Source organism: Engystomops pustulosus, chromosome 3, assembly GCF_040894005.1.
Source record: "Engystomops pustulosus chromosome 3, aEngPut4.maternal, whole genome shotgun sequence".
Lineage (NCBI taxonomy): Eukaryota > Metazoa > Chordata > Amphibia > Anura > Leptodactylidae > Engystomops > Engystomops pustulosus.
In genome coordinates, this window is record NC_092413.1 from 13,763,624 (window position 1) to 13,780,868 (window position 17,245).

Here is a 17,245-nt window from a genome sequence, read left to right on the forward strand (position 1 = left end):
GGAGCACCTAGTCTGATAATTTATTCACTAGCGGTCCTGCCCGTCAGCTGCTCTATAGTGCATAAATGAAAATACGGATCTCCCTGTGGTGCTCGGGTGACGTGGCCGGAGCATCCCCCTAATCGTGGTAGGTTTATAACATTAAAATAAAGTCCTGAACTTCTTATTAGGACATTAGTAATTGACTTTCTAGTCCAATGGTCTAAATACTGCAGTACTGTCTGCTACAGATTCTCACATTCCACTTATAACAGGTAGATGATGTAGATGTTGGACCATCACAATGACTTGTCCTAATGATATACCATAAAGTATCAGTATGGGACAATCATTTTGAATAATTCTACATACAATATATGATATCCAAATATACTGGTTATGTAGGATGCATCCCTGTAGCGCTTAAGCTATTTTGGTGCATTGTATAATGAAATCCTACAGAAAGTGGTGTGCTGACGGGTGCTGTGCCTCGCTGTGTCACCTCAATGTCACATCTACATTATATACAATGAAGAGCTCATCGACATCTCATTGTAATACAGCACTGCCAAATCTACTGCTGGGATGTGCATGTGCTATGGTAGTCACCGCTGAGGCCAGTGATGAGTCCAGTAATGACTCGGATGCCACACTGCTGTGCTCTGTCCTCTCTGCTTTTAAGGGCACCTATCAGAAGATTTGCCCATACAGAGCTAGATATTGGGGCTCATTTACTTACCCGGTCCTGTCGCGATCCAGCGGCGCGTTCTCTGACGAGGATTCGGGTCTTCCGGCGATTCACTAAGGTCATGCGCCCGATGTCCACCAGGTGTCGCTGCTGCGCCGAGGTATGCCTAGGTTCGCCGGAGTTCACCATCCTATTCTTGGTGCATGTAAGTGTGTGTCAAGCGACACTTTTTTTTTTTTTTTAAATAGCGCGATTTTTCCGAATCTGACGGCCACGCCCCCCCCCGGTTTTCGTTGCATGCAAGCTAGCGTCGATGCGACACAATCCGATCGCTTGCGCCAAAAACCTGGGGAAATTCGGCGCAAAGCAGTAAAATTAGGAAAACCAAGCGGATAAACGCGATTCGGACCCTTAGTAAATGTGCCCCATTATTGCCCCTTGAGAGAAGTTTAATCAGACCTTTGTGTATGTTGTTTGTAGCAGCTGGACTATGATACATATATTCATATTCCAGGATTGTAGCTGGACTTGGAGAACTCCTGTGCAGTCTTGTGTGGGATCTCTTAAAAAAAAAAAACACAGCCCAGCTCTTCCCTTCTGTTCTGAGTAAGAGCAATGACAGATTTCCGGTTCCATCTAACAGCAGACGGGAAGGCCTGGAAGCAGCTTGAATGCAGAGAAGAACACAGTGTGAGGACAAACCCGCTCCGTACTCCGAGTCCAGCTACAATCATGGAATATAAATCCAGATTTCCAAGTCCTGCTGCTACTAACAACATACACCTATAGCTCAGTGTACAGAGATAATAGCAAAGCAATGTGATGATGTTATTTTCTATACTGTGGCGGGTAAAAATATCTACTATAGGACAACCTGGGGGCAGCTTAAAGGGGTTCTCCCACCAAACATTCCTCCACATTCCTTCAATATGAAGTCATCAGGGTCTAGGCCATGGACAACCAGAACAATGTTGATAAATGTTAATAAAATTGCACATTTTATATAGTGATGGGGGGAAATATCCAAATCAGGCTCTTGTCATGACATTTGGTGAAAATCACCATAGTAAACTACAAATTAGTGGAAATCAAAGCTTAGCGCGACAGCCATTATTAACCTATCGCGTTTCAGCTTTCATATCCGAAATACAGTTGGTAAAATACAAGCTCGGATCTGATTGGTTTAGGCCCCCAACAGATGCCTGTACCGAATCAAAGATGGCGGCTATTGGAACATTTGCCCATACTGGAAATGGCGCCGCCGGAAGTGTGGCGATGTTGTGGGCCGGCTGAGGGCAGCGCTGAGCATGTGAGCGGCGGAAGCGCCTTCTCTCTTTCTCATTCAGTCGGCAGCTTCGTGGCAGAAGCCCCTGGGCTCCAGATCAGGAGTGGGAGAGAAAGGATGGCGCTCAGCCTGACCGTGTCCAGCAGCCCGAGTCCTCCACTGGGTGAGGGCAGCAGCCAGGGGGCGCTCACCTCCCGGCCTTACACTTATTATTACTCTTTATAATCACCAATCTGTGGCACATGCTGCGGAGAACTACAAGTCCCAGCGTGCCCTGTCATACTCTGCCGGGCGTTGCATGCTGGGAGTTGTAGTTCCCGGGTAGTGTGTGTGGTTGTCGCATGCGCATTGGGGGCTGCCGGTCTGTGGCTCGCACAGCTGTCATACTATTGCATGCTATGTCATCAACCCGGTGCCCAGTGCATGCTGGGATTTGTAGTTCCTTGTTTTCTCTGGTACTGTGCTATCCCAGCATGCATTGCTCTATGTTATGCGGGTCCTAGTAGTTATCCACGTTTTATACATCAGAGATGATGCTGTGCACTACAAGTCCCAGCCTGGATTGTTCCATAGTATATACATAATATCTATACTAATCCTGAGGGACTACCAATCTCATCGGTGTAGCGTCTTATTACGCTGGGAGTTGTAGTACGTGAATATTTTGTATATCTGAGCCCACGGCAAGCGCTATAGTTGTGGCACTACAGGTCCCAGCATGGCCTGGCGCTCGGCCATTCACCCTGGACACTATTTACATTGATAAACTACAACGAGGGCCGAGTGCCCTGAAATAACCTGAGCCAAACTGTATCCATACGTAATAAAATCAGGAAAAATCTTGTTTTTTTTTGTTTTGTTTTTTGTAAGATTTTAATTTATTTCATTTTTTTTTTACTTTTTCAAATTTTTTGATTTTTTTTTTTTTCCATTGATTTTTTTTTTTTTTGGTCTTTTTGTTTTTCCTATTCTTGTTTTTCTCTTTCATTTAAGAAAAAAAATTATGAATTTTCTAAGCTTTTCTCTAAGCATTTTAAGACGTTTGATATTGACGTGAACTGACCACGGGGTGGTCTGGTCTTTGCAGAATTTGAGTATTTCTGAGATTTGGAGTATTTTGGCTGCCAGTGTTTGGGCCCAATTGGGGCCTGTGTGGTATATAGATCTAAATTGTGCTGCCTGTGTATATGGCGCTGTACCATACACATAAGATGTTATAGAAGGGGGTCCGGAGCAATGAGCCAACAATGACGTGGGCCGTATACATGGAGGTTGCCTGTTACTGATGACGCCCCCTTGTAATACAGGGAGATGTGGCCCCGCCCTGTTGTCATAGGCTCCTTACAGGAGGTTGCATCAGGCTGACAACCCATGATCCTCCTCCTTCCTTATATTCAGGCCTTACATCCATAATGAGAGCTGTCAGTCATGTAATTTGGGGATACGGCGGGGCTCGTGTGATTTTTGGGGATACGGCGGGGCTCGTGTGATTTTTGGGGATACGGCGGGGCTCGTGTGATTTTTGGGGATACGGCGGGGCTCGTGTGATTTTTGGGGATACGGCGGGGCTCGTGTGATTTTTGGGGATACGGCGGGGCTCGTGTGATTTTTGGGGATACGGCGGGGCTCGGGTGATTTTGGGGATACGGCGGGGCTCGGGTGATTTTGGGGATACGGCGGGGCTCGGGTGATTTTGGGGATACGGCGGGGCTCGGGTGATTTTGGGGGGATGCGGGTGGGGCTGTGCGATCATCTCAGTCAAGGATCGAACATTTTTGGGTATTAATGGGCTCCATCAGGGCTCCTCTAATTGGATCTTCCCCGCAGGATGAGAGTTACGCAGGACCACACTACAGAGCACATCAGTGTCACTAGTTCTGCAGTGAAGACATATACACAAATTTTGAGTCCCAGTTTGTCCTTGTGTGTTATGTCTGTCTGTAGTGACCCCCTCCTTCCTATCCGAGAGCTCCGTATTCTGGCACTGACTCCATTCGTGAGACACCTGTTTCATCAAATCAAGCGAAAAATTAGTTATTTTTAATGTAATTTTGTTAATATTTGCACTGAGCATGATGAGTAGTGCTAGAAGCATGGAGGATCAGATTTTAGTCCAACAAGTGTTTCCTGGGTGGTCCCTCAGGCCGTGGTCATACATAACGTTTGCATTGCGTTATGAAATACTGTGTAAAGGCTCCACCTGTGATCACCCGAGGAGGTAACGTTGCGTTTCTTAAAGGCAATGGAAATGGTGCCGGGTTTCAAAACGCAACATGAACGCGACATGTGAACGCAGCCTTACACTCAAGTTCCTGTGTAGCGCCAAAAACTCCCCTCTAATCTAAATGATTGCTGCAAGGGTTGCAGGTGTTGTGCTATGCAGAAGATTTAAAGGGATTGTCCAGTGGTTGAAAAACATGGCAGCTTTCTTTCTAAGACAGCGCCACTCCTGACAACGGTTCGTGCTGGTATTGCACCTCAGCTGTATAGAAATGAATGGAGCTGAGTTACAATACCACACGCTACCAAAGTTCAGGTGTGGGACTGTTTTTAAAGGAAATCTACCCCCAGGATGAAGGATTGTAAACCAAACGCACTGACATACTGGTTTGCGCCCCCTCTGGCAGGATCTGCTCTTCTTGTAGCTTCGTATGCCTTTGTTTTTAAGAAAAAGAGGTTTTAAAAAGTATGCAGGTGAGCCTTCGGGGCTCCAAGCTCCATTGACATCTATAGAGTCTGGAGCCCCTGGGGCTCATTTGCATACCTTTTCTTGTAAAAATAAGGTCCTAAGAACCTACCAGAGGGGGCACTCACCAGTATGTCAGTGTGCTTGCTTGGTTTACAATTCTTTATCCTGGTGGCAATGTCCTTTAAGAAGAAAGCAACCATGTTTTCTAAAACCTGGACAACCCCTTTAAGGAGCATCTTCTTGTAGATCGTGAGAGACTGTCCTGGAGACATCTGCCAAACCTGTGAATGAGGGGGTTCTGAGGTCACACACGTGACCGGGGTTGCTAGACACTCTGTTTTTCGGAAGGTCTTGTAACCTTGTCCCGTTCACTTCAGTAAAAAATTGTAAATAATCTCATGTAATCGCTGATCAATTTGGTGTCCGTTTTTTCCAAAGCCACCCACCAGTTCATAAGATACGGCCCCTGGAAGTGTGTGTGTGAATTAGCGCTTACTGGGGATGGGGGAGGTAACTTTTTTCTGGGGGCGTGTCTTTCCTAGTAACCGCGAATTCATAGATAAACTTCCGGGGGCCGTATCTTGTGAACCGGTGGGTGGATTTTGAAAAAACCAACACCAAATTAATCAGGGGAGCAGAAGCGATCACATGAGGAGGGTGTCATCCTAAGTTTTGTGTCTTTTAAATATAAGCTTGTTGTGAAGGGGCAGCAGAAAGCCAGGGGAATAGCCCCTCACATCTTCCCCTTCCGGCTCAGTAATCCAATATTACCGTCATCCTTACTTTTTTCCCTCTACAAACATTGATCGAAGGCCGATGAATAATGGATTTCTTCGTGTAATCTTAAAATAAAGCCCAGACGCTAATGGATTCCTGTAAGCGGCCGGTGTCTGCCGTATGGTACTGAGTCATAGACCGTCAGTAGTCGCAGCAGATGTATGATGGGGGGCATTTAGCAGCACAAATATTTGACAACTCCTGACGGATCGGCATTTAGCGTCTTCCGGTTTGGTTCGTGCTTTCCCTTCCTTCCGTAGATTGACTGAACGTTGTAAAGTTTTATCGCTCTAGATTAAAGGAAATCTACCACCAGGATGAAGGATTGTAAACCAAGCACACTGACATACTGGTTTGCGCCCCCACTGGCAGGATCTGCTCTTCTTGTTGCTTCGTATGCCTTTGCCTTTGTTTTTAAGAAAAAGAGGTTTTAAAAATTATGCAGATGAGCCTTCTGGGCTCCCAGCTCCATTGACATCTGTCTGGAGCCCAGAGGCTCATTTGCATAATGTGTGAAACCTTTTTCTTGTAAAAATAAGGTCCTAAGAAGCTAAAAGAAAAGCAGAACCTGCCAGTGGGGGCACTCATCAGTGTTTCTGTGTGCTTGGTTTACAATTCTTTATCCTGGTGGTAGATGTCCTTTAAAAAAAATAATAAAAAAGCAAGTTTTTCAAATAAAATTAATTCAAACTGACTATAGTTCTGTGATTTGATGTAGAGTTCTGTTTCCATGGTGACAGACTACAAAGTCTGCGTAGTCAGACCTCCGTCATATCGTAAGTGTTTTTTGGCCACCTGCTAAGAATGTAGGTTATTAAGAGTTGGGGAACACATGGAAGGGAGTGTGACCGTGGGATCGGGTGTCACCGCGCTGGTCTGTCCCCGTAGAAACGTATAGGTTTGCATAGAAGCTGTATACACAAAACACGTACAATCTGCCTGTGACAGCTGAGACAATCGCCTCTGATATCCGGCTATGGACAGATGATTCCTGATGGAGGTTCTGTCTTCTTCTGGATCCACGCTGTTGGTGATGCTCCATATGTTGGGTTTTGGATCCTGTCCCTATGTTATTAAAGGCCCCTACCCTTCAATTACAGATCCCGGGAGCCCTCTGATGTATATGTACAGTCGGGTGGAGCCCTCTGATGTATATGTATAGTCGGGTGGAGCCCTCTGATGTATATGTATAGTCGGGGTGTGTGGTTATAGGGATTTATAGTCTTATCGTGGGCCAATCCCAGTAGTCGTGATCTTTCTAGAACAAAATTACTCAATTTTTTTAGATTTGTCTTCGTTAGATTATAAGAATTATAGATGACAGTGAGACTGGATCTCATTGAGGTTTTTGGGTTTATACTAGAAAAACCTGTTTTGCAAGTACATAAAGCTTCGGGCACATTATTACAGGCAACTCGTGCACCTTGAGGCTCATTGTCGTGATGTCGTCACTTACTTTGTGAATTTGATCACTCAGCCAATCCCTGGCCTCGGTGAATGTCACATGACCACTAAGGTGGCAGTGGATTGGCTGGCTGTCCATTTGGAAGTTGAAAGTTGTAGAGGGGCTACTGGAGAAGTTCTTCACCCATAATGATATGGGTATTCCAGGATCTTTATATTGAGGTCAGATAGTTGGGGGGGGGGGGAGGGGAGTGACGAACAGGACCACACGTCCTATATGTAATGTTCTGGTGCTGCGCATGAGCCTTCGTTTGGCTGATCTGGTATTGATTGCTTTTCCTAAGGAGAAGGCATCAATCTGCAAATCCCGGAATATCCATTTAATTACCGTTGTCCAAGAGTAAGCAACATCAAGGTGAACAAGTCGGTGGTGGTGTCTATATATGTGCGGTAATGGCCGACAGCGGTTCTTCTAGACTCCACGGAGAGGTCACTTTTGTGTTAGGACATGGAAGAACTAAATCAATGAGGACGAGACCTCTAGGACCTGAGGTAGAAGATGCTGAGACCCAAAGGCTGGAATGATTGGCACCATAGGTGGTGGGGGGGTGACCTATCCGGTTGGTGCAATGACTTGATGCAGCAGATATTTCTTTAGTCGGCTTCCCTCCCTGTATTGTTGAGCTCCTTTCTTCCGTAGAGCGGTGGCGATCCCTGCCCCGGGGCGCGTTGCTTTCATTCCTCCTCGTTCTGTAATTCTTCTTTTATGACCTGGTTCTATGGTTTGGTTGTTATCGGTGCAGATTGTTGTGTTATTGGATGTAACAATTTTTCTTATTAGAACAGACTTATGTGACTACAAGAGAAGAGTTTCTTTGTAGTCTGTTACCATGGAGACAAAAAGGACTATATTTTTTCTGCTACTGTAGTCTCATCCCGTTTTTCCAAACTTCTGACGTGAGTTGTTTTTGCTCCCATTAAATGTGTTTTCCTCTAATGTCCTCTTTCTGTTTTTCAGCCGTATTGTGGACTGTGCAACATCTTAAAGGCAAAGTTGCGATCAATGTGGAGGATGGAAAAGACACCGTCCTGCGAGTGTCAGAGTGAGTTCTTGTTTTACAGATTTTTTTTTTTTTTTTTTTGGTGTTCTGCGTTGATTTGGTCATCGTTTACATGTGGTTGTGAATGTGTCCCCTTCCCCAGCAGAGGGACGGCCGGGGAGTCCTGCTCTCCCCCCCCCCCTTCCCCAGCAGAGGGACGGCCGGGGAGTCCTGCTCTCCCTCCTCCTCCCCCCCCCTTCCCCAGCAGAGGGACGGCCAGGGAGTCCTGCTCTCCTTCCTCCTCCCCCCCTTCCCCAGCAGAGGGACGGCCGGGGAGTCCTGCTCTCCCTCCCCCCCCCCCCCTGCCCCAGCAGAGGGACGGCCGGGGAGTCCTGCTCTCCCTCCTCCCCCCCCCCCCCCCCCTTCCCCAGCAGAGGGACGGCCGGGGAGTCCTGCTCTCCCTCCTCCTCCCCCCCCCCTTCCCCAGCAGAGGGACGGCCAGGGAGTCCTGCTCTCCTTCCTCCTCCCCCCCTTCCCCAGCAGAGGGACGGCCAGGGAGTCCTGCTCTCCTTCCTCCTCCCCCCCTTCCCCAGCAGAGGGACGGCCGGGGAGTCCTGCTCTCCTTCCTCCTCCCCCCCTTCCCCAGCAGAGGGACGGCCGGGGAGTCCTGCTCTCCTTCCTCCCTCCCCTCTTCCCCAGCAGAGGGACGGCCGGGGAGTCCTGCTCTCCCTCCCCCCCCCCCCCCTTCCCCAGCAGAGGGACGGCCAGGGAGTCCTGCTCTCCCTCCTCCTCCCCCCCCCCCCCCTTCCCCAGCAGAGGGACGGCCAGGGAGTCCTGCTCTCCCTCCTCCCTCCCCTCTTCCCCAGCAGAGGGACGGCCGGGGAGTCCTGCTCTCCCTCCTCCCTCCCCTCTTCCCCAGCAGAGGGACGGCCGGGGAGTCCTGCTCTCCCTCCTCCCTCCCCTCTTCCCCAGCAGAGGGACGGCCGGGGAGTCCTGCTCTCCCTCCTCCCTCCTTCCCCAGCAGAGGGACGGCCGGGGAGTCCTGCTCTCCCTCCCCCCTCCTTCCCCAGCAGAGGGACGGCCGGGGAGTCCTGCTCTCCCTCCTCCCTCCCCTCTTCCCCAGCAGAGGGACAGCCGGGGAGTCCTGCTCTCCCTCCTCCCTCCTTCCCCAGCAGAGGGACGGCCGGGGAGTCCTGCTCTCCCTCCTTCCCCAGCAGAGGGACAGATAATGGAAAGAAATGCTGGAGGATTCATAGACCTCATGAGGTGGAGGCTGCCCCTAGATAACCCATAAATGCTCCACTGTTCAGTGACTTGTGTCTTAAAAATAATAAAATCCTGTAACTTCATGTGTTTTATCCCTTTATGTCTTGTGCAGAGACGTCTCTTTTACTGATGTGAACTCCATCATCCGGTACCTGGCCCGACTCTCTCCGGAGGCCGGACTGCTCGGCTCCAATCTCCTGGAGCAGACAGAGGTACGGACAGACGTCTAGTTGTATTATATACATTGTCCAGGGCTGGAAAGATTCAATATTGTTACTTTTTTTGATCCCTTTAACGGCTTAACCATTTTTTTGATTTTGTGTTTCCATTTTATTTCCCCCTAAAATCTATAATTGTTACTGTTTCCCCTGTACAGAGCTGTGCGAGGGCTTGTTTTTTGCCCAACAAATTGTACTTTGCAGTGACTATATTTATTCCATGCCGTGTCCTGGGAAGCGAAGATAAAATTCCAAATGTGGGGAAATTGGTGGAAAACCGTATTTTTGCCTTTTTTTTTTTTTTTTTTTTTTTATTGTCGGCTCCAGGTTTTTACGGCTTTTGCTGTGCGCCCCAAATGACGCGTCTCTTTTATTCTTTGGGTCGGTCCGATCACAGAGATGTATATTTTGAGAGGTATTGTCTCATCACGATCTAATATATTCTGGATTTTATTTTTATATCATTTAGAGGGAAATGGGAGTCATTTTAAGTTTTTTTAGGTTTTTTTTTAATTTTTTTTTATTTATTTTTTTTATAACTTTGTAACCCTCCCCCAGGTTATTATAACCCTAGGGAGTCTGATTGCTCCCACCATATACTGCAATTCTACTGTATTGCAGTATCGGGAGAATATGTTATAGATCTGTAATGGTGTGACAGTGTCACACTGTTACAGATCTGCAGCAATGTTGGGTCCTGGAAGCTTATAAATACTCCGGGCCGTCATGGCAACTGATCGTCGCTCCCCAATGATGCCGCAGGGTGAGACGATCAAAGCCAATATGGTGGTGGCCTAGGGTTTTTCTCGGGCGGCAGTTAAGGATTTAACACCTACGATGGATGCCAGCACCGATTGCAGGTGTTACTGGTGGGTTTTTGCTGCAATATGTAGCAAACACCTGACTCGTGTAGAGAGGGCTCAGCCCGTGATGGGTATCTCCGTAGAGAATATAGATGACAATCACAGTGCTCCCCCAGCTATGTGATGCTGTGCTGAGGCATCATGGGATTGAGAGCAACGTAAAGAGCAATAAGCGGAGATCAAGATGCAGTGTGAAATCCTGATAATCTTTCTCGCCAGTGTTTCGGTTTACGTATATTGCAGCAAAGGCTTACCAGTAACACCCGCGATCGGTGCCGCGGGCGCTGCCATCTTTCTGTGGATCGTCGCTCCCCGTGACGTCATCGGGGAGCGGCGATCCGTCGCCCATGGTAGCTTCGGGTCTCACTTCGGGTTAACGCGTTCATTACAATGTGCTGTCAGCACATGGTAATGTATGAGTAGTAAAATCCCCATATACTGCCATACTGTAGTATGGCAGTATATGACAGAATCGTACAGACACCCTAGGGTTAAAGTACCCTAGGGAGTCTGAAAAATAGTAAAAATAAAAGTTAAAATAAAAAAATTATAATAAAAAAACCCTAAAAATTCAAATCACCCCCCTTTCCCTAGAACTGATCTAAATATAAATAAACAGTAAAAATCATAAACACATTAGGTATCGCCGCGTCCGAAAATGTCCGATCTATCAAAATATGATAACGGTTTTTCACTGCGTTTAACCCCGTAACGGAAAATCGCGCCCAAAGTCGAAAATGGCACTTTTTTGCCATTTAAAAAAAAAAAAAATTCTATAAAAAGTGAAGTCCTTAAAATGATAACATTGTAAACGTCACAAAATCCGCAAAAAATGACACCACCCACAGCTCTGTACACCAAAGTATGAAAAAGTTCTAAGCGCCAGAAGATGGCAAAATCCCCCCCAAAAAATTTTGTACAGGAGGTTTTCATTTTTTAAAATGAAAACATTATAAAACCTATACAAATATATTATCCCCGTAATCGTACCGACCCAAAGAATAAAGTAGACATGTCATTTGGGGCGCACAGGGAAATCCGTAAGATACGAGCCCACAAGAAAACGCCACAAATGCATTTTTTTTACCAATTTCACTGCATTTGGAATTTTTTCCCAGTACACGGCCTGGAATATTAAATACCACCATTTTGAAGTGTAATTTGTTGCGCAGAAAATAAGCCGTCACACAGCTCTGTACATGGAAAAATAAAAAAGATTTTTGAATGTGGGGAGTGAAAAATGAAAACTCAAAATCGAAAAAGGGCTGCGGCGGGAAGGGGTTAAGGGTGTATGGTCCCCTTTTAAGGTTCTTTCAAACACTGCTCTTTGGGGGAGATGATTCCACGTGGCGCGGTGTGTGTATAGCGAGGCTTTCCATGTTTTTGGCTGGATCTTCCTGGAGGATATTTATAGTGGAGCAGCTGCCACGTCTCCTCAGCTGTTCCATCCAGATCCCCTCCGAGCCCCCAGTGTGCACAGCCTCCTCCTACTACTACGTATATATAGTATAGCAAAACTACGGAGCCTGCCCTTGACAGCTGACCTATGACCTGGGACTGCGGATATGACCCATCACTGTGCCCTCCTATGTACCTATAGGGGTAACTTTAGAAGAGGAATTTTCACATGGCAAATCTACAGTAAAAAAAAAAAGTTAAAAATAAAAAAAAACACTCAACTTTTGTCAGGGGGACTGTAAAATTTGAGACTTACCCCATAAATCTCTTGATTGTATATCCAGACCCCCCCCCCTTCCCTTTATTCCTTATATTTGTCTTATTATATTCTTGCTCCCCTGTTATTACCCCTGATTATTCATAATGCCCGGATGTTATTGTTCCCCTGTGGGTGTGTCCTTATACAGTGATTGGACAGTGTCAGACACGCCCTCTCGGAGTAACGCCCAGTTGTCAGTTTATTAGTAGAGTTTTTAGGAGGGATAACAGAGGAAAGCCCCCGGGTAGATGGTTCTGGAGGGAGAGGGGACACATTTTGATAACTTTTTTTTGTCTTTCTGTAGATCAATCACTGGGTGGAGTTCGGTCAGACGCGGCTGCTGGATAAGTCGTCGTTCGCCGCCGCCCTCCAGGAGCTGAACCACTCGCTGTCCCTCCGGACCTACCTGGTAGGAGACGCTCTGACCCTGGCTGACATCAGCGTCTTCTCCGCCTTGGCAGGTATAATGCTCCATACGAGGGTCTGATGATGAGATGATTACCGATTGTGTGACCCCCTCAGCGATCAGAGGTCATCAGAAGGAACAGCAGTGTTGGATTTCCCTGCAGCGCCACCTATGGGTGAAGTGGGCATTACACCCTAGCAATCAATAGTGACAACTATGACAAATTCACCCCATATTCTCTTATGTAGTGAGGTTTCACTTCTCAGTCTCTCTGTTGCTTTTGGTTCTGATGGACCCTAGGGGCTGACTACAAGTTGTAGAGCCAATCCCTGGGTTAAAGGGGTTTCCTGATTCTTGGAGAAACCAGTCGGGGTCTCTAGCAATGGCTCCTTGTTTCCAGTACAGTACTAGTGGTTCCTGGATGTGAGGATATCCGGTGCATTGGGCCAGTGACCACTGATCCAGTCCTTGGCCTAGTGCTGAGAGTGCAGGTGTGACCCCCGAGTCTAGGGTCGGGCTCAGTCAGGTCTACCCCCCCCCCTCGAAAAGTTTCATATCCTGCACATGGATAGGAAAGTTGTGTGATGACCAACATGGGTTGTGACACTTCTGAGAGTCCTGATTGGTTGAATTTCTCTTAAAGGGGTTGTCATGTGCTCCTCCCCCTGCGTTCTGTATTATTATAGACCCCGATGTGATGTATTTTCCTTTCCCCCTACAGTCAGCGCTTCATGGCAGGAACAATTGAAGCAGAACAAAGATTCTGTCAATGTCCGGCGCTGGTTCACGTTCCTGGAGCCCGCAGTCCCGTTCCGGGGAAAGCTCAGTGTAGCAGCGGTAAGTGGATATGCAGGATTACACCTCCTCTTAGTTTCACCCTATTAACCCACTCACGGCTTATATACGCTCTATTTGTAGATGGCATGTGTATAGGCATCATGGCAAGGGCCCAATTCAAACAGCTACAACTTATGAACCGTGGCACCTAGGAACACAGTTCTGGTGTCATTTTATAACGGCACCGATTGTGTTTCTTGATAGCAAAGAACCTGAGATCTGTTCAATTTGCAGTCAGAAATATGCAGATCTGATGGTTACTGTTTAATAGTGGATATTTCTGGGCAACTACAAACTAGAACAGTGCTTTAAGCAAAAAAAAAAAGGGCACCAGAACTGTGTTTCTAAGTGCCATGTTTGAGAAGATTGGAAACACAATCCTGGGAAGATTTTCCTAACGCCAGACCTGAGTCTGGAGATATAATTGTATGAAATGTTCCTCCCACCAGCTGACAGTCTGCTGAAGTACATGCACCCTCTGCGTCTGTAAGTGAACCCAGGGAAGGGTGACGGATTGAAAGGGTTAATAGTTATTAATAATCTTTAATGTGGATTAAGCCCCGGATTGGCTGCAGGGGTTGTGGACAAATCTGCATTTTTTGAACTTTCTATATTTCTCTTTTAGCCTCCGGAGAAGAAACAAGATGTAGGAAAGTTTGTTGAGCTCCCGGGGGCAGAAGTGGGAAAAGTTGTGGTCCGGTTCCCTCCTGAGGCCAGTGGGTAAGTCCTTGTAGACGTGACTATTGTCCCTGGTGGGGGGAGGATTCAGTTAGTAGCATTGTCAAGGATGTTAAAGGGAATGTCCTCATAAGATGACCCCTTTAACCCTCTGGGGAAGTGCAGTATAATATCATAGGATTATGTCCGCAGGTACCTGCACATCGGGCACGCCAAGGCCGCCCTTCTCAATCAGCATTACCAGGTGACCTTCAAGGGGAAGCTCATCATGAGGTTTGATGACACCAACCCTGAGAAGGAGAAGGAAGACTTTGAAAAGGTAAATGAGAGTCTCTTGTCTGTAGTGTCTAATGGATCTACTACTATTTAAAGGACCTGTATTCATGATCAATAGGAACTTGGGCTTCTTCACTCATTACTGAGCACAGCGCCGTATGTTGTACAGTGGCAACGCTTGGTATTGTATCTCAGCCTCATTCACCTGAGATCACTGAGACTGGGGATTGCATTACAGGCATTGCCCGGGGCCTAGGATCCATGCTCACAGTCATGTATTCGATGTTGTAACCTGTGCGGTCAGTGTCTCTCCATTAACCCCTTGAGACTCCAGGGCCTGTCAATAAAAGGGATCTGTCATGGCCTGTGTATTACATCCCATGACAATCCCCATCCAATACTGCCATCTACTGCAGCACAATTAATATTGCAATAGATGGCAAGAGTGATCAGACTCCCTCGGGTTAAAGTACCCTAGGGGGTCTATAACTACAGTTAAAAAAAAAAAAAAAATAATTAGGACAGTGCAAATCACTCCCTGATACATAAATAAACAACCCCATAAACATGTTGGGTATCGCTGCGTCCCCAAAATCCTGATCTAGCAAAATATTTTAACTGTTATTCCCATCTGTCATCCCCCGTAATGTAAAATAGCCCCCAAATTTCCAAACCGGTACGTTTTTTTGGGCATTTTTCAACTCCTAAACATTTGAAATAAAAGTTGATCAAAAGTCTGTGCAGTCCAAACGACGGTCGAAATAAAAACAACTTCACGTCCCGCAAAAATGACACCGTACGTATCTCCGCACATGAAAGTGTGAAAAAGTTATTAGCATCATGATACGGCGAAAATTTTTACTTGTATAAAAGGTTTTAGGGTTTCAAAAATAGATGAAACCAAATGAAACCCCCCAAAAAAAGATCTATCTACCCAGAGAATAAAATCAAAGCGCACTAGAAAATGGCGCAAATGCGTTTATTTTGTCAATTTCGCTACAAATGCAAAAAAAAAAAAGTTATGGATTTTTAGAAGAGGGGAGCGAAAAAAACGGAAAGGGGGCATTGGTTGGAAGGGGTTAACTCCTGTGTTTCTTGCTCTCGTCCTCAGGTTATTTTGGAAGACGTCACGTTGCTTCAGATCAAACCCGACCAGTTCACCTACACGTCCGATCACTTTGAGAAAATTATCCAATACGCTGAGAAACTTATCCGGGAGGGAAAGGCTTACGTGGATGATACCCCGGCCGAGCAGATGAAGGCTGAGCGCGAGCAGAGGGTCGCATCCAAGCACCGCAGCAACCGTAAGAAGCACACTGATTCTTCATCAATTTATCTTAATTTTCACCATATTCAATACATGTTATATGTCAGTGTCAGACCGAGCTGCTGTGACCCCCCCCCCTCTCCATAGACTACTTTGTACTCAGTGAGCAGATTATAGACCTAAAAGCATGCGTGTGTGCGTGTCCCCTCTGGGATTTATTGGGGATGAGCTGTGGACATGCATGCTCACCTCCGTCACATTCACCTCAATGGGGATGAACTATGGACATGCATGCTCAGCACCATCACATTCACCTCTGGGGATGAGCTATGGACATGCATGCTCATCACACCCACCTCTATGGGGACAAGCAGAGGACATGCATGCTCATCACACCCACCTCTATGGGGACAAGCAGAGGACATGCATGCTCATCACACCCACCTCTATGGGGACAAGCAGAGGACATGCATGCTCATCACACCCACCTCTATGGGGACAAGCAGAGGACATGCATGCTCATCACACCCACCTCTATGGGGACAAGCAGAGGACATGCATGTTCATCACACCCACCTCTATGGGGACAAGCAGAGGACATGCATGCTCATCACACCCACCTCTATGGGGACAAGCAGAGGACATGCATGCTCATCACACCCACCTCTATGGGGACAAGCAGAGGACATGCATGCTCATCACACCCACCTCTATGGGGACAAGCAGAGGACATGCATGCTCATCACACCCACCTCTATGGGGACAAGCAGAGGACATGCATGCTCATCACACCCACCTCTATGGGGACAAGCAGAGGACATGCATGCTCATCACACCCACCTCTATGGGGACAAGCAGAGGACATGCATGCTCATCACACCCACCTCTATGGGGACAAGCAGAGGACATGCATGCTCATCACACCCACCTCTATGGGGACAAGCAGAGGACATGCATGCTCATCACACCCACCTCTATGGGGATGAGCAGAGGACATGCATGCTCTCCACCATCATTTTCACCTCTATGGGGATGAGCAGAGGACATGCATGCTCTCCACCATCACATTCACCTCTATGGGGATGAGCTATGGACATGCATGCTCATCACACCCACCTCTATGGGGATGAGCTATGTACCTGCATGCTCAGCACCATCACACCCACCTCTATGGGGATGAGCAATGGACCTGCATGCTCAGCACCATCACACCCACCTCTATGGGGATGAGCAATGGACATGCATGCTCAGCACCATCACATTCACCTCTATGGGGATGAGCTATGGACATGCATGCTCATCACATTCACCTCTATGGGGATGAGCAGGGGACATGCATGCTCAGCACCATCATATTCACCTCTATGGGGATGAGCTATGGACATGCATGCTCGTCACATTCACCTCTATGGGGATGAGCTATGGACATGCATGCTCAGCACCGTCACATTCACCTCTATGGGGATGAGCTATGGACATGCATGCTCAGCACTGTCACATTCACCTCTATGGGGATGAGCTATGGACATGCATGCTCAGCACTGTCACTTGGTGGTCCCACGTTCATTATATTCTCATGTTATATTGTGAGTGTTTGGTGTAAGCTGGAGCTTCTTTCCTCTTACAGCGGTGGAGAAGAACCAGCAGATGTGGGAAGAGATGAAGAAGGGCTCAGCGTACGGCCAGACCTGCTGCCTCCGGGCTAAAATAGACATGAACTCCAACAACGGGTGCATGCGAGACCCCACATTATTCCGCTGCAAGACCCAGCCACATCCACGGACCGGAAGCAAATACAAGTGAGTGGATCCAAGTTCTGACCCCACCATCGGCGCCGACATTACTTGGGATGTTC

At 47.3% G+C, this 17,245-nt stretch overlaps 1 protein-coding gene across 3 annotated transcripts in view; it reads left to right on the forward strand.

The window, feature by feature from the left end:
- The first annotated feature begins 1,881 nt into the window (after positions 1 to 1,881).
- EPRS1 (glutamyl-prolyl-tRNA synthetase 1) overlaps positions 1,882 to 17,245 on the forward strand; it is a 46,399-nt gene continuing 31,035 nt past the window's right edge. For all 3 annotated transcript variants that reach the window (XM_072140104.1, XM_072140106.1, XM_072140105.1), the window contains exons 1-9: positions 1,882 to 2,115; positions 7,841 to 7,925; positions 9,241 to 9,340; positions 12,231 to 12,387; positions 13,054 to 13,169; positions 13,795 to 13,889; positions 14,040 to 14,166; positions 15,235 to 15,427; positions 17,018 to 17,189. In XM_072140104.1, the coding sequence (XP_071996205.1) occupies positions 1,920 to 2,115; positions 7,841 to 7,925; positions 9,241 to 9,340; positions 12,231 to 12,387; positions 13,054 to 13,169; positions 13,795 to 13,889; positions 14,040 to 14,166; positions 15,235 to 15,427; positions 17,018 to 17,189 (1,241 nt within the window). In that variant the 5' untranslated portion in view covers positions 1,882 to 1,919. The remainder of the gene's footprint in view (positions 2,116 to 7,840; positions 7,926 to 9,240; positions 9,341 to 12,230; positions 12,388 to 13,053; positions 13,170 to 13,794; positions 13,890 to 14,039; positions 14,167 to 15,234; positions 15,428 to 17,017; positions 17,190 to 17,245) is intronic.